Raw genomic sequence first — 17,437 nt, 5'->3', positions numbered from 1 at the left:
AAGAAACGATAACGATTTTCTACATCCACATCACCTTGTTGATGTAGTAGAAAATCTTATGCTCTTTGTGCACTTCTCGGATGAGAACAACACTTACCGCTTGTTTGGAGGTTGCTAGGTAGAGGTACAACTATTCCTCTTCTTCTGGGCATGTGAGTAGGGGGTGGCTGTCCGAGGTAGCTCTTTAGATCTTCAAAATATTTCTGGCACTTCTCGGTTAAGTCAAATTCTATTGTCTTCTTAAATTCATTAAAGAAGGGTCTACATTTATCTCCTAACTGAGGTAGGAATCTTCTGACAGTGGTTGCTCAATCAATCAACCATTTTACCTCTCTGATATTTTTTTGGGCGTGCCATATGAGGATGCCATCTATATTTTCATGATTGGCTTCGATCGCTTCTCATTACTAAAAAGCCAAACAACTTTCCCAAGCTGACACCAAATGCAAACTTATCTGGATTGTGCTTTATTTGAAACCTCTCTAGTGTGTCGAAGACTCTTTGAAGTTCATTTAGATGATCCTCAACCTTCTGCCTTTTAACGGCCATGTCATCCATATAAGCTTCCACCATCTTACTAATCTTTTCAAAAAAAAAAAACATGGCTGACAAGCCGTTGCTGGGTTGCTTCTGCATTCTTGAGTCCGAAAGGCATTACCTTATAACAATATGTCCCTTTTGGAGTGATGAACGAAGTGCTTTTCTCATCTTTTGATTCAATCATGATTTGGTGGTACCACGAGTAAGCATCAAGAAATTTGAGGAGCTCATGTCCCAATGTTGATATACCAACTAATCAATCTTGGGGAGTGGGTAGCTATCATTTAGGCAGGTTCTGTTAAAATATGTGAAATCTACACACATTTGCCACTTCCAATTAGGTTTTCTCACCATGAACACGTTGGCGATCACTCTAGAAGATCTACAATCAATATTTGTCGAGTGAGGCCTTTGACAACCATGTAAAGATCACACAAGGTAGATCGTAAACTGACTTGATTGTCAGAGCTTCCCCGGTCTACACCACATCGGTGTCAAGCTCACGATCTACATAGTATGATCTTTGTAGGGTATTTGTCGAGCGAGGCCTTCGACATCCCTAGAAAGATGACACTAGGTAGACCATAAAGCTCGACACCGGTGTGGTGTAGATCGGGGAAGCTCCAACGGTCAAGTCAGTTGACGATGGTAGGAATTTATAGTAAGAGAAGTGAAATACTTTTAGAGAGAGGGAGAGCAAAATACCTCCAAAAAGGTGAGATCCTTTAATGAGGCTGGGATCTCATGTTTTTATAAGGGTCTTGGTCACATGATAGGCACGTGATGTCTGAGTTGGCAAACCTTGGGTTTCGATTGGGCCGTGGGCCTATGAAGGAGCTTCCTGATAGTGTGGGCTTTGTGCCTCTAGAGAGTAGACAACCCATGTCGTGGGCATGTTGGGCTCGACCATGGCTCTTATGGGCCTATGGGCTTGGCTCAAGACTCTCGTGATCTCTACTAAAGCTCTCATGCGTCTAGTTGTTAATGGAGCTTAGGCCGTGAGTCTGTTGGCGTGGCTCTCATGGGTCTTTGTTGTAGACAGTCAAAGTCATGGGTTTGTTGGGCTCGACCATGACTCTTGTGGGGCCTATGGGCTTAGCTCAAGACTCTCGTGAGTCTTGTTGAGCTTGATTAAGGCTCTCTTGGGCCTAGTTGTCAACGGAACTCGGGCCGTGGGCTTGTTGAGCTCAACTAAAGCTCTTGTAGGCCCAATTGTCAATACATGGTGTAAAGACCATTTTTGGCCCATACAACAAATTAAAGACTTTCTTATGCTTTCATCTTCAAACTCCTAAGACTGTCTTTAACCTCCGTACGCTCCTCCCTCTTCCTCTAAACCCGTTCACATTGTAGCGGCAGAGCTTCGTTCGTTGGGTCTCCATTGCTCCTCCTATATTTGTGTATACCCGCAAAGCCATTTTCTCCTTCATCCTCCCTACGAATTTCTCTCTGAATTCTCAATCTGGGTTCTCCATAATTTTTTTGTGGCGAGAGGCAACGGTCAGTCTCATAGATTCTGTGAACTTTGAAATGAAGTGATTCATGGCTAACCCATCTGCGAACCATCAAGATTCATCTGCTCAAGCCCCGTCTTTCTACGGTGTAACAAACTACGGTGACAATAATGGCCTCTTGAGGCACAATCCGGGCATCTCTTTAGATTGGAGGCCAGAGGAGCAGTCCATTCTTGAACAAGGACTCATCAAGTAATTCTGCATTTTGAGTTATTTTAGTATCAATTCGTCATTGTGTTTAGATATTTTTTTTTTGGTTTTGTTAACTGGGTTTCTTGCACCTGGTTAATGTGTGTGGTTTCTTGCACTAGTACTATAGTACTATTCGGAAGTGAACCCTTAGGAATAATTCATTGAATTGCTTAGATCGAAATTGATTAGATCTAAAAGTATACCATCTTCTTCATATGATCCCTATAGATATCTACATATATGGATTCAGTGATAGATACATTGACTTTAGATTTAGATTTCTTTCCGGAACCCTCTTGTTCCCAATCTATGTTCCCAATCTATTTTCAAATAGCTGTAATTATGTTTACGCATGCATAAATACCTTTCATTTATATACTGGTTGGAGAACATTGATTTGTGTACTATGCAGATATGCTGGTCATCCTCTTTTAATTTGTTATGCTAAGATATCTATGGAGCTGCAGGATAAGACGATACGAGATATTGCATTTCGCTGCAATTGGATGAAGGTATTTTATTTTTTCTTTCATGTCATTTTTTACACTGAACTTAATTTTTTGCGCCCCTCAACTTACAATTACAAATTTAGTAGTTAACTATGCCCGGCCTTACAATTACAAATTTAGTGGTTAACTATCCAAGCCAAGCCTTCTACCTAGTTATACAGAAACCCTTGTCATTTTTTACACTGAACTTAATTTTTTGCGCCCCTTAACTTACAATTACAAATTTAGTAGTTAACTATGCCCAGCCTTACAATTACAAATTTAGTGGTTAACTATCCAAGCAATGAGGAAACCCTTGTCCTTTTTTCAAATTCTCCCTGAAAGGTTTTTGGATGTTTTTATTTTAAAAAAAAAGGTTATTGAATGTAAAACTTATATTCATTTTGTCTAAGAAATAATTTATGCGGTTTGTTGAGGTATTGCTCTAGGGATCTGAGTTTTCGCTTGTTTTTAACAAGCTGACTTATTTCTTTCAGAAAAAGGAAATTAGTAACGGAAGCAAGGGAGAAAATTGTTTAAAAAGAAAAAGTGAAGATGACAAGGTATATGGTTTTCTTTTCTTCTCTCTTTTTTCATACTTTGTGTTGATACGTAAAACATTATTACACCTCGTATGGTTTTGTTTGTAACTGGTTGGACATTTATTTTTTACCTTTTGCTGCTCCGGAAGGAGCTTTTGATCCTTCTCAGCTCTCAACCTGGCAAAATGTTCCACCATATGCACCTTCAGTTTCACTGGTGGACTATGACGATGATGGTGACAGAGGTGAGGTCTTCTTTGGGAAAAAAATTCTTGTGTTGCACCTAGTGAAATTTCATGTTGTGTTGTGCGGAGTTCTAATAGCTATTACTTGGGGAAAGTATGAATTTCTTATCTACCGAAGCTTTCTTCTTTCAGATGGCATGATTCAGTCAGTTTGTGTTTACAAATATTACTTTAAAGTGAAGTAGTAACAAAATAGTTGAGTTAAGAGGGCAGGGATAAAGGCTGCCAGTGAAAGTATATAGTTTCAAATAATTAGATGTAATGGAGAACCGCTTTTGAATTAAATATGATTAGATGGTTTGTGTACGTTGTGGGATTATTATTCATGCCAATTTCTAGTTTATTGCATGTGATATCTTTTGCGAGGAATCTCAATTTGTTAATATTTGAATTTTTGTAATAATTTCTATGAAATTGGCAGTCTAATGTTATTAAAAAACCATGCTCTGCTGCTCGCAGTCATCGGTGGTGTTACAGGGGTACTTTTTGAGCGAAACGAGCAGGCCTTCAATAGAATAGCTGCTAATTTCTCAACTTTGCAGGTAAGGCATCTATTTCAATATTATAGATAGTATCTTTTGCTTTATATTGGAAGAACCTACACATTGAAATATATAATTTCTGGTCCCGGTAGTCACAATTTTCTTATCGATAAATACTACCTGCATCCTCCTTGGGAAATTTCATCTTGTAATTTTTATTTTTCTCTCTGTTATGAAATTTCGTCTACCTTTTTTTTTGACAAATTTAGAAATTGGTGAATCTCAATGGTCTTTTTGTAATCAAACTTATTTGTAGTTTATAGTTATGCCCCTTTTTTGAAGTCGATAACTAAAAGTGAGCTTGGATAGCTTTAATGGTGATTTGGAATTAAAAGACTGTATGTTTGGCGCGTTTCGTCTGTGTGTGGTTCTTCTGTCAACACTTAAGTGACCCCCCCTATTTATCATTTTTCAGATTATCGATAATCTCAACCTCTTATGCCAAGCGCGTGACAACCTCTTGAAGATTACTTATGAGTATGCAACAGCTCATGGCCTACTTTTTCTATTATGCAATCTTATACTTTATTCGCTTTCTTCCTTCTCGATTTGTTGTACGTGTGCTGCTTTTATCTGACTTACTTGTAAACATGTAAATGACTTAATGATTGTTTCACGCAGTTTAAATGGTCTTTTGCTTTCTTTGGTGAGCATACACCCTCTTATATGTAGCCCTTCCTCAATTTGTAAAATAATAATAGCTGTTATAATTATTTCACTCTGCTTACTACAGCTCAAGAATCATGCCAGGAGGAATGGATCAGTTCCCGCCACTTCCAGTGAAGGTAAACGAGCGGATATCTAACGCCATCCTTCCTCGTCCAAACGAAGGCATGTTACCGTGATCCTTTCTCTATGGTCGTACCCTCAGCCTCCGAGTCTTTAGTGGGGAAGGAAATTCTTGTCCAACCGCCGTTAACAAATGATGTATAGTAGTCAAGTAGTCTAGGAATAAATATTTTTTTCGTTACCGACACAGGTTAGTTTTACAAAATGATATGGAACAGAAACAAGGGAATAAATTGTAGCAAGTTTTCAACATGTTTTTGTCTCCTGCAACTTGTTTCAACTCTCAGGTTATAGTTTTGATAGATTAGTTTCATTAGTGGTTCTGCATTTAAAAGGGTGTAGTTTTGCCTGCAAATTAGAGGGTTATGGGTTTAGTCAATTATTTTTTTCAGATGTGCAGCAGCATGAATAATTTCTAACTATCCGAACATTCCGAACGAAGGATCAAAAAATGATTGACCAGCCAAGGCAATACAAAATAGCTTGCAAATCAATTTGGTTCATTTCATGTAGAAAGAATCAATTCATTTTGATCACAAGTCATTGATTTAGGAAAGCCTTCTGAAACCATGAACTGAGATGGATTGTAAGCGTGAGAAACTCGTCTCGTGCTACAGGAAAATCATCAACTGGGATTGAAATGGCATGGAGTTGTTATAGTAACTTAGTTTTCATCATATTATGATCATTCGAGCCAACAAACACCCACCACAAACACCATTGTTTCCATTCTCCATAATTTTACGCCATTAGGAGCCAGGGGAACAATCATAACAGAAACAATATGATTACTAAGGTGAAAGATGAGGCATTTGGTAATAAAATTGATCCATATATATGGCGAGCCGGGTTGTCACATATTGAAGGTCTTCCATCACTTGACAAAATTGTCTCTCAAGCTTTCGGCAATCAAAAAGGTCTTGAAGGTCGAAGTTGAAGTCATATGTGATAAGCCCCGTTCAAACCTAGACCTTGCAAAGGGATAAATATGGTAGTGGAAAATAGAGAAAGAAGAAGTTACAAGGAAGCCACAGAGAGAACAACAGAGAAACAACAACTCGTGTATTCATTTCATAACATGTCTAATTGACTCAAACACTGCCAACAGCTTATATACTAAGCTGGGACTATCCTGTAAAGTAGAAGACTAACAACAACACTTCCAAAACGACACTTCAATATACAACACAGGATCATATCAATATGCATCCCTGAGGTGATAAGTGGAGTCAGTTTGCTCAAGGACCTGAAGCATAGTTTGATGGTCTCTGTGACTTTATTCTTAACAATGGGACTGTGACGTTCCCTCCCACACCACCTCATTTAGGGATAAATTCAGATGGAAATCTGTCACGCCCCGATTTCCACAGGGAAAGGAACGTGAGAAAGCGACAAAATCTGCGAGACCAAACGGCAGACGTGGTGCAACATTGCATAGCAATGGCACCAACCAATCACATAATTTCCTAACAACATAATTGCCAAGTGGGTTAAAATTTTTTCCTCAAAGGCACAATGAAGAATATGTTTTCATAAAGCAAACATAAGCCATACATAACATGCCCCCGACATCCAACGAAACTAAAACATTCCAATTGGTGTAACACCCAATTAACATCCACAAAGTCTAGAGACATGCCAAGTCTACCATATCAAATGCAATTAAAGTTTAAAAGGGCAAAAAGTCAACCTCGTAATACACCACATAGTCCAAACATGAAATTAATACACACATAAAACAATATAACATAGAGAGGGATAATGTGGACTATGCCCACATCACACGTCTGACGGCTGCTTGTCCTCCTGCTCACCTGAGAACAAGGTAAACAAAGAAAGAAAAAGAGAAAGGTGTGAGCCAAATGCCCAATAGGTTAAAGAAAGCGATGACCTATATTGGAAAAAGAAAACTAAAGTAAAACTTGAGAATTACAATGATAAACCGAAAGTGTCAATCCCTCAGATGACGCCCTTGTCTAAACGTGCTATAACCATACCTATAAGTATAAGTGTATATATATATATATATATATATATATATATATATATATATTACCTAAGTAATTTCAAACCAAAATAATTTACTTCCAACAAAATAAATACATTTAACCAATTATCGAGTATTCCCAACTCTACCCTGATTACCGTTCTTTAGTCCTACCGTGACCCTATACCGGTTTTCACCGGACATCGATCACTAGTGATTGCTTGACTAGGTTGTAAGTACTCCTAGAAGATCATCTGGAGCATTACCTTAGGTATTGGAATATACACTTCCAATCACCTACTTCTGACTAAAGAATCTTGAACCCTTGGCCTATTCCCCAAAGCTCAGCTCAGTTAGGCTCGAGTTATCAATTTTGTCAAACAATGACCTATTCCCTAAAGCTTAGCTTAGTTAGGCATAATTTACTTATTATGTTAAGCATTTATCCAATCACGGTTCCAATGCAAAACCTCATCAAAGTCAGGATGCAATCTACATTTTCCCAAAGTTTAAAATATTCTCACATCAACCTTCAAATATTATACATATACATATAAATATGCTTAAATCCATGACTTCATTCCAGGCAAGATTTAGCAACCACATGCCCTTTCAAAATCATGAATGTATGAGCCCTCGTTCCTCCCATAGAAGAATTTATGAATACACTCAAGCAAGAGATATCCAATTCCAAGAGAAAACGCCAAGGACTATATTTCAAAAGAGTCCAATAAGACACACCATGGCCATGTAAACATCAAAGTTCAATAACGATTAATGACAATTTATTTAAGCAATATCCATGGCCATGCAATAAGTGTTCTCCACAAAGCTTTACCACCTCAAGAATAAGCGACAACAATAATATTGAAGCTTAAGAGCCCAAAGGTAAGAAATCCCCTACCTCTCATCCTTAGCTTTTACTCAAATTTCACAAAATCGTCTCACGTGCTAACCAATTACTTTTTGAGTACTATCCATTGAGCCAATTACCCATAAACAATACAATTTATCAATAACAACCAAGAATAAATGATTCAAACTAGAAATTCCAAAATGCCCATGAACCCTAGAAACCCAAATCACCTAAATCTCCAAAATACAAGCTTTTAGGCTTTAGAGACTTACCAAGATTGTAGAAACAAGTAAAAGAAATAAAACTAAGATTCCTTTAGGCCTCCAATGACGCAAGAATGCATGGATTCAAATTTGAGCCCTAACCTTGAAATTTATACAAAAGAGGGGTTGAGAATCATGAAGTCTAAAGAGAAGGGATCTCTAATCTACCTAGGAATAACTCAAGTTAGGAGGATCTTCCCTTGATAGATGATCTTGGTTGATGGAGATGAGGGATTTTGAGAGAAAAATGGGTTTTGGAAGTTTTTGGGTCGAGAAAAGAGAGAGTTACAAGAAATTGAGTGTTTTAAACTATTTCACGCATGTAGATTTTCAAGAGGTGTTCGGATAGATGGATGGCCGTCCGAACAGGTTCCCACCCGTAGCTCTCTGACTCTAATTTCTCTATGACTGTCCGGACAACTTCACATACTGTTTGGACAGTTATACCTGTTATCAATATAACTCAATTTAAAACCACTTGTATACCCCCGACTCACTCGATATTAATTCCTTATGATTTTTTAACCTCAAATTTGACTATTCAAACTTATCCACCCGACTCAAATGGATACATACTCAACACGTGTTGATCTCACATTAATTCAAAAGGTACGAGGCATTACAAAATCATGGAAGGACCGCCTCAATGTGACAAAGCTTTCAAATCTTCAGGTTAAAAGAGCCTTTTATGTGAATGTGTATTTTAGCATCTGAGTATTTTCTGCTTCGAAGTACTGATTAGTGGTTCTCTTACCCTTCTGATAAGATCCTGGTATTACTAGAAGAATTCTAGCTTGTTGATCGTGCTTGGTGTGTTTGGTTGGTGATTGTTAAAGTAGCATAGCATTTAAGTAGTTATAATTCTGTTACTTAGTTTGTTAACTACTGTTAAGCCTGTCTGCTAAACTCGGTTAATAAGCTAACATGGCATAGTTAGCTTAATAGACGTTAAGTGCCAGTTGTAGCTTGTTGTTACTATAAATAGTTGTATTAGCTTGTAATCACGTTCACGAAAAATTAATGCAAATTGGGAACTCTTTCTTCCATTTCATTCTCTGTAACCTTGATGTTAGGTTAAGGTCGAAGGAAGCTATCAATTGGTATCAGAGGCATCTCTTGATCATCAAATTGATCTTACTCTTCCCTTCCTTGTATGCCCCACCACACTCGTACATCTATAATGGACAATTGTGTTGCAAATTTGGAAGCAACACGGAAGGTTTATCTGTTGCTTTTGCAAAACTTCTAACGTCTATGGAAGGAGAGATTCCAAGTTTCACCATTGCATTTGAATCGCACCTGGATACAACATTGGATACGAAATTGGACAATAAATTGGCTGCTAGTTTTGAGAAACTCTGACGGGGTTTACTTCATGTTGATCATGATGAGGAACACATAGAGGGAGGAGCACATCGCAATGTTAGGAGGACTGAAGGATCTGAACAGAGAGGAGCTCCTTCACGCTTGGCTTGGCAAAAGATGGATTTGCCATGACTTAGTGAAGGAGATGATCCTCTACTATGGATTCATCGTGCTGAGCAATACTTCTCTTTTTATAACACTCCAGAGAACCGAAAGGTAGTGATCGTTTCTTTTAACCTTGAAAATGATGTGTTACACTAGTTTCGTTGGATGGATTGTTTGAAAACAACTCCATTTTGGGAGGATTTTGCAATAGTATTTTGTAAGGAGTTTGGTTCATCTGTCTATGAGGATTGTGCATAATCTTTATTCAAACTAAAGCAAACTGGAACCTTAAAGGAATATGTTGCTGAATTTAGAAGGTTAGCTAACAGAACTATAGGAGTGAGTCCAACGTTATTGAAGAGTTGTTTCATAGGAGGCTTAAAGCCAGAAATTAAGTATGATGTTAAGCTGTTAAAGCTAGAGACTACTCAAGAAGCAATCGCTATAGTTGTACAGGTGGACCTTAAACTAAATCATTTCAAGAATAGTGCTATTAAACCAATTGTAGCCAAGTCTGCCAGTCAGTTTGCTCCCTCCTATTCATCAAAGGTTGTTGATAATTATGACAAGAAAATCACTCCTACTGAAATGCCAATGAAGAAGATATCCCCTGAGGAGGTTCAGGATAGGAAATTAAGGGGGCCATGTATTTATTGTAACGAAAAGTATGTGAGCGGGCATAAGTGTGCTAAAAAGCAGTTGTTGTTGGAAGTCAGTTTTAGTGATGATGAGAAAGAGGATGAACCACATTTGGAGGAAATTGTTGATATGAAATGCCATCAATTAGAACTTAGTACTTGTGCTTTCTATGGAACTACAACTTCTCAGCCAACTAAAACCATGAAGATTAAAGGTTTAATTAGAAATCATCCAATGATTGTATTGGTTGACTCTGGCAGCACACATAATTTTGTTGATGCTAGATTGGTGAAGCACTTGTGGTGGCATTATGGCAAAACTAAGGAACTTGAAGTGATGGTTGTTCATGGGAAGAAAGTGAAGAGTAATGGTTGTTGTAAGGTAGTCCCCCTAGAAATGGGAGAATTCCAGTGTGAAACTAATCTTTTTGTTCTACCTTTAAGGGGTTGTGATGTAGTCTTGGAAGTGCAATGGCTAGCTACTATGAGTCCAATATTATGGAATTCCCAACTTCTTACCATGGACTTTACTGTAGGCAACAAATCCTATAAATTGCAAAGTAAGATGCATAATACTTCAGGGATAGTCAAAGAGATGTCAATGAGTAGCATGGAAAAGGAGTTTAGTGGAACCTATTTTGGATTATTGATGTATTCTATGGAGAATTCTTCTTGTATAGATGTTGGACAGAATTTGGATTTATCTATTCAACAATCAAAAGAATTGTCTACTTTATTACAGTCTTATGAGTCTTTATTCCAGATTCCAACTTCTTTACCATCTTCAAGGGAATTTGATCATAGAATTCCTTTGATGCCTCGAGCACACCCTTCCAGTAAAAGGCCATACCATTATGGTCCAGTTCAGAAGACTGAAATAGAGAAAACAGTAAATGATCGTTTGGAAGCTGGTTTCATTAGAACCAGCCATGGAGAATGTGCATAAATTACAAAGAATTGAATTAGTTGACTGTGAAGGATAAATACCCCATTCCTCTTATTGATGATTTGTTGGATGAGTTACATGGTTCAATATGTTTTTCCAAGTTGGATTTAAGAGTTGGATATCATCAAATAAAGATGAGTGAAAAAGATATTGAGAAGACTGATTTCAAAACACATGTTGGGCACTATGAATTTCTTGTTATACCTTTTGGCTTAACAAATGCTCCAGCTTCTTTCCAATGGCTGACGAATGATATTTTCAGGCCTTATCTTAGGAAATCAGTTTTAGTTTTCTTTGATGACATCTTGATTTACAGGCCAAGTTGGGAATCACATCTGCAGAGCTTATAGTAGGTTTTTGATGTCTTATAGAATCATCATTTGCTTGTTAAGAAGCAAAAGTGTGCTTTTGGACAACAAGAAGTTGAATATTTGGTACATGTAGTGTCAAGAAGGGGAGTGGCTACAGATCCTAGCAAGTTGAATGCTATTATGGAGTGGCAAGTACCTACTAATGTGAGGGAATTGAGGAGTTTCTTAGGCCTTATAGGTTACTATAGAAAATTTGTTCCTAGTTATGGAAGGATATACCAACCTTTGTATCAACTGACTAAAAAGAAGAATTTTTCATGGAATAGCAGTGCAAATGAAGCTTTTCAGATGCTTAAGGAGATCATGGTTTCACCTCATATATTAGCTTTACCAAAATTTTCTAAACCTTTTGAATTGGAATGTGATGCCTTAGGAAATGGTATTGGAGCAGTATTGCAACAAAAAGGGAGACCTATTGCTTTCACTAGTCAGTCACTTGGGCCAAGAAACTAAGCTCTATCCACTTATGAGAAGGAGTTAGTGGCAATTGTGTATGCTATTAAAAAGTCACAGAATTACTTGCAAGGGAGGTACTTTGTTATAAAGACTGACCATTGCAACCTCAAGTATTTCTTGAGTCAGAGGGCCAATACACCTTTCCAACAGAGGTGGGTGGCCAAATTACTGGGTTTTGACTATGAAATTCAGTACCAACATAGATGTGACAATGTTATGGCATACGCACTCTCCAGAGTGTCTGGTGCAGAACAATTACATGAGCAACCTGTGTTGACAAATAAGGAGTGTTTTGCCATCTCTTACCCTTATTTTGGGTGGATGGATGATTTGAGAAGGCACTTAAAATAGGATACTTGGATTTTAGAGAAAATGCAAGAAGTCAGATCACAAACTGATGGAAATGAGCAACCTGTGTTTTATTCAATAGACAATGGTTTCTTGAAGTACAAATCAAGGATTGTTTTGAGTCCACAATCTTCTTGGCAAAAGAGGTTATTTGATGAATTTCATTCCTCACCACTGCTAGTGTAAGTCTTATCAGAGATTGAAGAGGGGTTTTTACTCGCAAGGAATGAAGAGGACTGTTAGAGAAATGGTAGCAGCTTGCCCTACTTGCCAATAGAATAAATATGAGACCATCTCTCCCCCTGGACTATTACAACCTTTGCCTATTCCAAAACATATTTGGCAAGATATCAACATGGATTTCATCATATCCTTGCCAAACTATCAAGGAAAAATTGTAGTGATAGTGGTAGTAGATAGATTGTCTAAATATTGCCATTTTATGGCATTAGCTCATCCATATACAGTAGCTACTGTGGCCCAACTGTTTGCAGACAATGTATTCAAGTTTTATGGTATGCCAGTGACAGGGATCCTATATTTTTGAATGCTTTTTGGAAGGAGTTCTTTAAGCTTCAGGGTTCACAGCTTTGCATGAGTTCAGGCTATCACCCCAGAGTGATGGGCAGTCTGAGGTAGTGAATAGGTGCCTGGAAACTTAATTAAGGTGCTTTACTGGATTACAACCTAAGAGATGGGTGCAATGGTTGTCTTGGGCTGAGAGAGTTTCAATACTGCTTATCATGCAGCTGCTAAGGCAACACCATTTGAGTTGGCGTATGGTTATCCTCCTCCCCATGTCATCACTTATGAATTAGGCACTGCCAAGTTGGATTTATTTGAAAAAAATTCTTCTGGAGAGGGATAATATTCTGGATATGTTGAAGCATAATTTACAGGCAGTGCAGGAGAGAATGAAGGTTCAGGCCAATAAGCATAGGTTTAAAAGAGAGTTTAATGTGGGAGATTTGGTGTATTTGAGATTAACACCTTATCAGTTACCTTCTTTGAATATTCATTCTTTCTCAAAGTTACGTCCCAAGTTTCATGGTCCTTTTGAGGTCATGACACGTATTGGTAAAGTGGCTTACAGACTGAATTTGCCTGTGGAGTCAAGAGTGCATCTTGTCTTTCATATAAGTTGTTTAAAACAACATATTGGCCCTGCTATTATGCCCAGTATTGGTCTTCCAACTGTGACAAATATTGGCTTAGTTCAACAGTATCCATAAGCAATAGTGAAGAGACATGTTTATAAGAAAGGATCCAGGGCTGGAACACAGTTGTTAGTTCAATGGAGTGGCGGCCATAACATTGACGAAGCAATCTAGGAGGATTATGATGACTTTTAGTCAAGCATCCTAACTTTGCTTTCTGATTTTCTTATAGCCTTGAGGACACGACTAATTCATAAGGGGAGGTAATGATAAGATCATGATATTACTAGAAGAATTCTGGCTAATTGATCGTGCTTGGTTGGTGATTGTTGAAGCAACATAGCATTTAAGTAGTTATAATTCTGTTACTTAGTTTGTTAACTATTGTTAAGTTTGTCTATTAAAGTTGATTCATAAGCTAACATGGCATAGTTAGCTTAACAAACTTAGCAGACGTTAAGTGCCTGCTATAGCTTGTTGTTACTATAAATAGTTGTATTAGCTTGTAATCATGTTTACGAAAAGATTAATGCAAATTGGGAATTCTTTCTTCCATTTCATTCTTTGTATCTGTTTTTCCACCGACATTGTTACCTTGCTGTTAGGTTAAGGTCGAAAGAAGCTATCATCTTCCCACACAGTTTTACTCCCCCACTGCTAGAACCCATAACCTCTTTAGTTATGGAGAGTGAGTACACATCTTACCACTTATATAGAAGCATATTTTATCATCTAGGTATTGTCCATTCTAGGTTACTTGTACGAGTTTTCTTACCATCCCCTATGGTTTTATCTAAAAAATATTCTTATTTTCCCGCCTATTCACTGCTAGAACCCATAAGCTCCTTAGTTATGTACTGTGCATATCTTACCACCTAGCCAGGCCACACCTGTAACGACCTGTGTCGGAGGGGGGTCTGCGGAATTACTAATTTATCCAAAACATAAACTATCTATGCAAATCCTCCAAAAATCATTTAATATAATCCCAAAATGAATAAAATGTATTTAGAAATCCATTAAGACATAATAATAAGTCTTTAAAATTTTAACAAAGCGGAAGTCTTTAATAATCAAACCCTACGCTACCCATAAACCACAACTGTATCCATGGAAAACCGCGCATGTCTCGAAAACAGGCCATCATCTCCGTACTTGCCTGAAAAGAAGGAAAAAAACAGAGGTTGAGCTAAATAGCCCAGTAGGGGTAAAATACCCGATAAGGACTCGGATATCCATGATGCGAATACCAAGAGAAAGAGAATCACAACGACAACGATATGACAAAGAGTATAACTATTCTACAAATACAACAATCAACTCAAGAGTAATGTAAGAATAGGCAGGAACAATAGGAACATGCTCATGTCACAATCACAACCCAATATGCATATATATAAGTATGCAAATTATATATGCAAAACACATCTCCTCCCAATGCGCGTAGCGCCACAAATCATCCACATCCAATCATCGGCACACGACAGTCCGGATTCCTCCTCAGAGGCCATGACAATCAAATCTCCATATAATCACGTGGGTAACAGATAAAGGGGAATAAATCCCAGACAATGATCACGTCTCATGGTGGTGTGTCACGAGCACAACCATGGCACAAAACCAACCAACCACAATAATACCACCATATCCTCCAATACTACTCTCAGTCACAATCAAATCCATCCAACACACAATCAACAATATCATGATGCATGCAATTTCAAAGACTTCCCATGCACCCGAAAATAATTTCCAAACAATTTAGAAGCAATTAATGTTCTCACAATTTAATGCAAGGCTCTGCGAAGAGTCCTAAACAAAACCAATATCTTTCACCCTAATATCCAAACAATGTATAACTAGCTACATGCTGAAAGGAATATAATCAAGCTCGAAGAACTGTGAATTAATGAATAAACAATAAACAACGATTCAAAGAAGTGAGTATTTAAACACGCAAGAAATTAAATAACAGAATCTCATAATACAAGTATCTAGCATGCGAGGCCAATAAATGAAACACCACTGCATGCCATGAAAGGAATCCAAACCAGCAACATAAGGAACAAGAACAACACGAGTCCAATCAGATACAACAACAGAACACTAATAATTCCTAATGTATATGACATTAAGGAATTTATCAAGCAAGTAGAAAATAGGAGAATAATATCCCAGAATTTATGCAGAATGAAAGATTGGGTATAAAAGGCTAAAGAAATTAGAACCCCTACCTCGATAGTAGTACAAACAATGCTAAGCATCAATCGCGTAACCTCGATCTCCCTAAAGTTCGGTACCCATTTTTTGGTAGTCCCTTCTCCCTCAAATGACAACTACGTCCGATCATAACTCCTTGATGTTAGTCTCCTATTTACGTTTAGTGTGGTAACTCCATTGACGGTCTCCGGCGTTGATGAACGATGTTGGATTGTCGGGAGTGGTGCGACTGTAGTTTAGTTTTCCAAGCGTATAAAAATTTTCGGCTGTATGAAAGTATGAGAGAAGTGAGTTATAAATACCAAAAGTTTTAGGTATTTGGGTGTTTCCAGTAAATTCCAATTTTTAACCCTCTAGATTCATTGAAATTCGTTTTTGCCCATTGGACTTTCTTGTTCGTTCAATTACATCCCCACACTAAAAGTTGGGGTTTTACAACACCCCACTCTATAGCATCGGCAGGCTGTGCCCAACTCCCTGACGTCCCTGCTCCATAACGCTCCCGCTGCATAGCATCGACAAACCAGGTCTTACCTCGCTTGTATGAAATTGCCAAATAGGATTAGACAAGCCGATGTCTTACCTTGAATGAAATTGTCAAAGACGCATAAACCAAAGACGAGATATATCCTCGCATAGATTTATGTGGGTTGGAGAATATTTCTTGAACTACTTGAGCTTATTTAGTGCTTTCATTGTATACGCAGATATTCTGGTTATCCTATTATAATTTGTTATGTTATGTTATGTTAAAGATATTTATGGACTGGTTGTCGAATAAGACGATACGAGATATTGCATTTCGCTATAGTTGGATGAAGGTATTCATTATAATATGGAAATTGTAGATCTCATTAAAGTTGTTATGGTTAAAAATGGCGCCAATAGAATATTAAAATCTATCACAACAAGAACAAATGTCATTTTTTTCTCCTAAAAACCCTTGTCCTTTTTTGAGATTTTCATTACGATGGCCATTGAACTTACAAATTTTATAGTTAACTATTCAAACCTTGTACCTGTATATTCAGGTAGTTATGTGATGGTATGTTATTTTATCTATTTTTATACCTCATTTTACACTCTTTTTTTTGTCTCTTTTGTTTGAGATAAGCAATGGATATTATCTGGTTTTGTTTCTTATGGTTTTGATTGTCAGAGAACGTTGATATAAAAGTTGAGAAAGGGTAAAAGTTGAGAAAAAGGGAGACACAGTTGAAGGAAGGAAGTGAAGCAAATTAGGATAAGGAGAAGAAAATGCTACTTGTGAAGCATAAGTATATGTGGGCCTGGTTAATTCTAAACGAAAGAAAGAAGTCTAGTGAGTGAGAGGTTCACGTGAGAAGCTTTACAAGAAAAAGGAGGCATTTGGTAATAACTTTGATCGCTACATATGGTGAGCCGGGTTGTCACATATCGAAGCTCTTCCATTCATTAAATTCTCTTAAGCTTCCGGCAATCAAAAAGATCTTGAAGGTCAAAGTTGAAGTCATATGCATTCCTGATATGACAGACTTAGATATGTGACAACCCGGCTCACCATATCAATTTGGTCAAACCTGAAGCATGGGTTGATGGACTCTCATGTGATTTTATCTAGCATTTTTAACAATGGGACCGTGAGTTTCCTTGTTGCACCTCCTCATTTAAGGAGAGATGTAAAATGGACCGGTCCAGCACGGCCCATGAGATTCGTGGGCCTAGGGGGCCTAAGTGGCCAAAGGTGGATCCTAGTGTGCTGAGCTTGGCAAGTTGAGTGGGCCCAACCTTTTTAAAAAAAACATATTTAAAAGACAATTAGTGTTTTAATTATTTTTAAAAAATAATTTATATGGAGACATACACTTAACAATTGAATCATAGTTCGATTCAT

The 17,437-nt window shown here is 37.7% G+C and overlaps 1 protein-coding gene and 1 long non-coding RNA gene across 3 annotated transcripts; one reads left to right on the top strand and one right to left on the bottom strand.

Moving 5' to 3' along the window:
- The first annotated feature begins 1,812 nt into the window (after positions 1-1,812).
- On the top strand, positions 1,813-5,104 carry LOC120006271. Of its 2 annotated transcripts, XM_038856252.1 has the most exons (8): positions 1,813-2,246; positions 2,659-2,758; positions 3,232-3,297; positions 3,446-3,521; positions 3,981-4,063; positions 4,479-4,540; positions 4,685-4,709; positions 4,797-5,104. In XM_038856252.1, exons 1-8 carry the CDS (start codon positions 2,083-2,085, stop codon positions 4,866-4,868), a joined length of 648 nt encoding a protein of 215 aa, XP_038712180.1. In that variant the 5' UTR covers positions 1,813-2,082; the 3' UTR covers positions 4,869-5,104. The 2 variants fall into 2 exon arrangements, with proteins under 2 accessions (XP_038712180.1, XP_038712179.1); XM_038856251.1 differs by lacking the exon at positions 4,685-4,709.
- Positions 5,105-6,330: 1,226 nt separating this feature from the next.
- On the bottom strand, positions 6,331-8,278 carry LOC120006363. The gene is made up of 2 exons (XR_005469976.1): positions 7,968-8,278; positions 6,331-6,666 (listed from the first exon to the last, which is right to left on the bottom strand). It is a non-coding gene; the product is annotated as an uncharacterized LOC120006363 (long non-coding RNA).
- Between the last annotated feature and the right edge of the window lie 9,159 nt (positions 8,279-17,437).

The sequence above is a fragment of the Tripterygium wilfordii genome, chromosome 9, assembly GCF_013401445.1.
Source record: "Tripterygium wilfordii isolate XIE 37 chromosome 9, ASM1340144v1, whole genome shotgun sequence".
NCBI classification, from domain to species: Eukaryota; Viridiplantae; Streptophyta; class Magnoliopsida; order Celastrales; family Celastraceae; genus Tripterygium; species Tripterygium wilfordii.
Note: the sequence above shows the minus strand (reverse complement) of the source record. Positions and strands in the feature narration are given on the sequence as shown.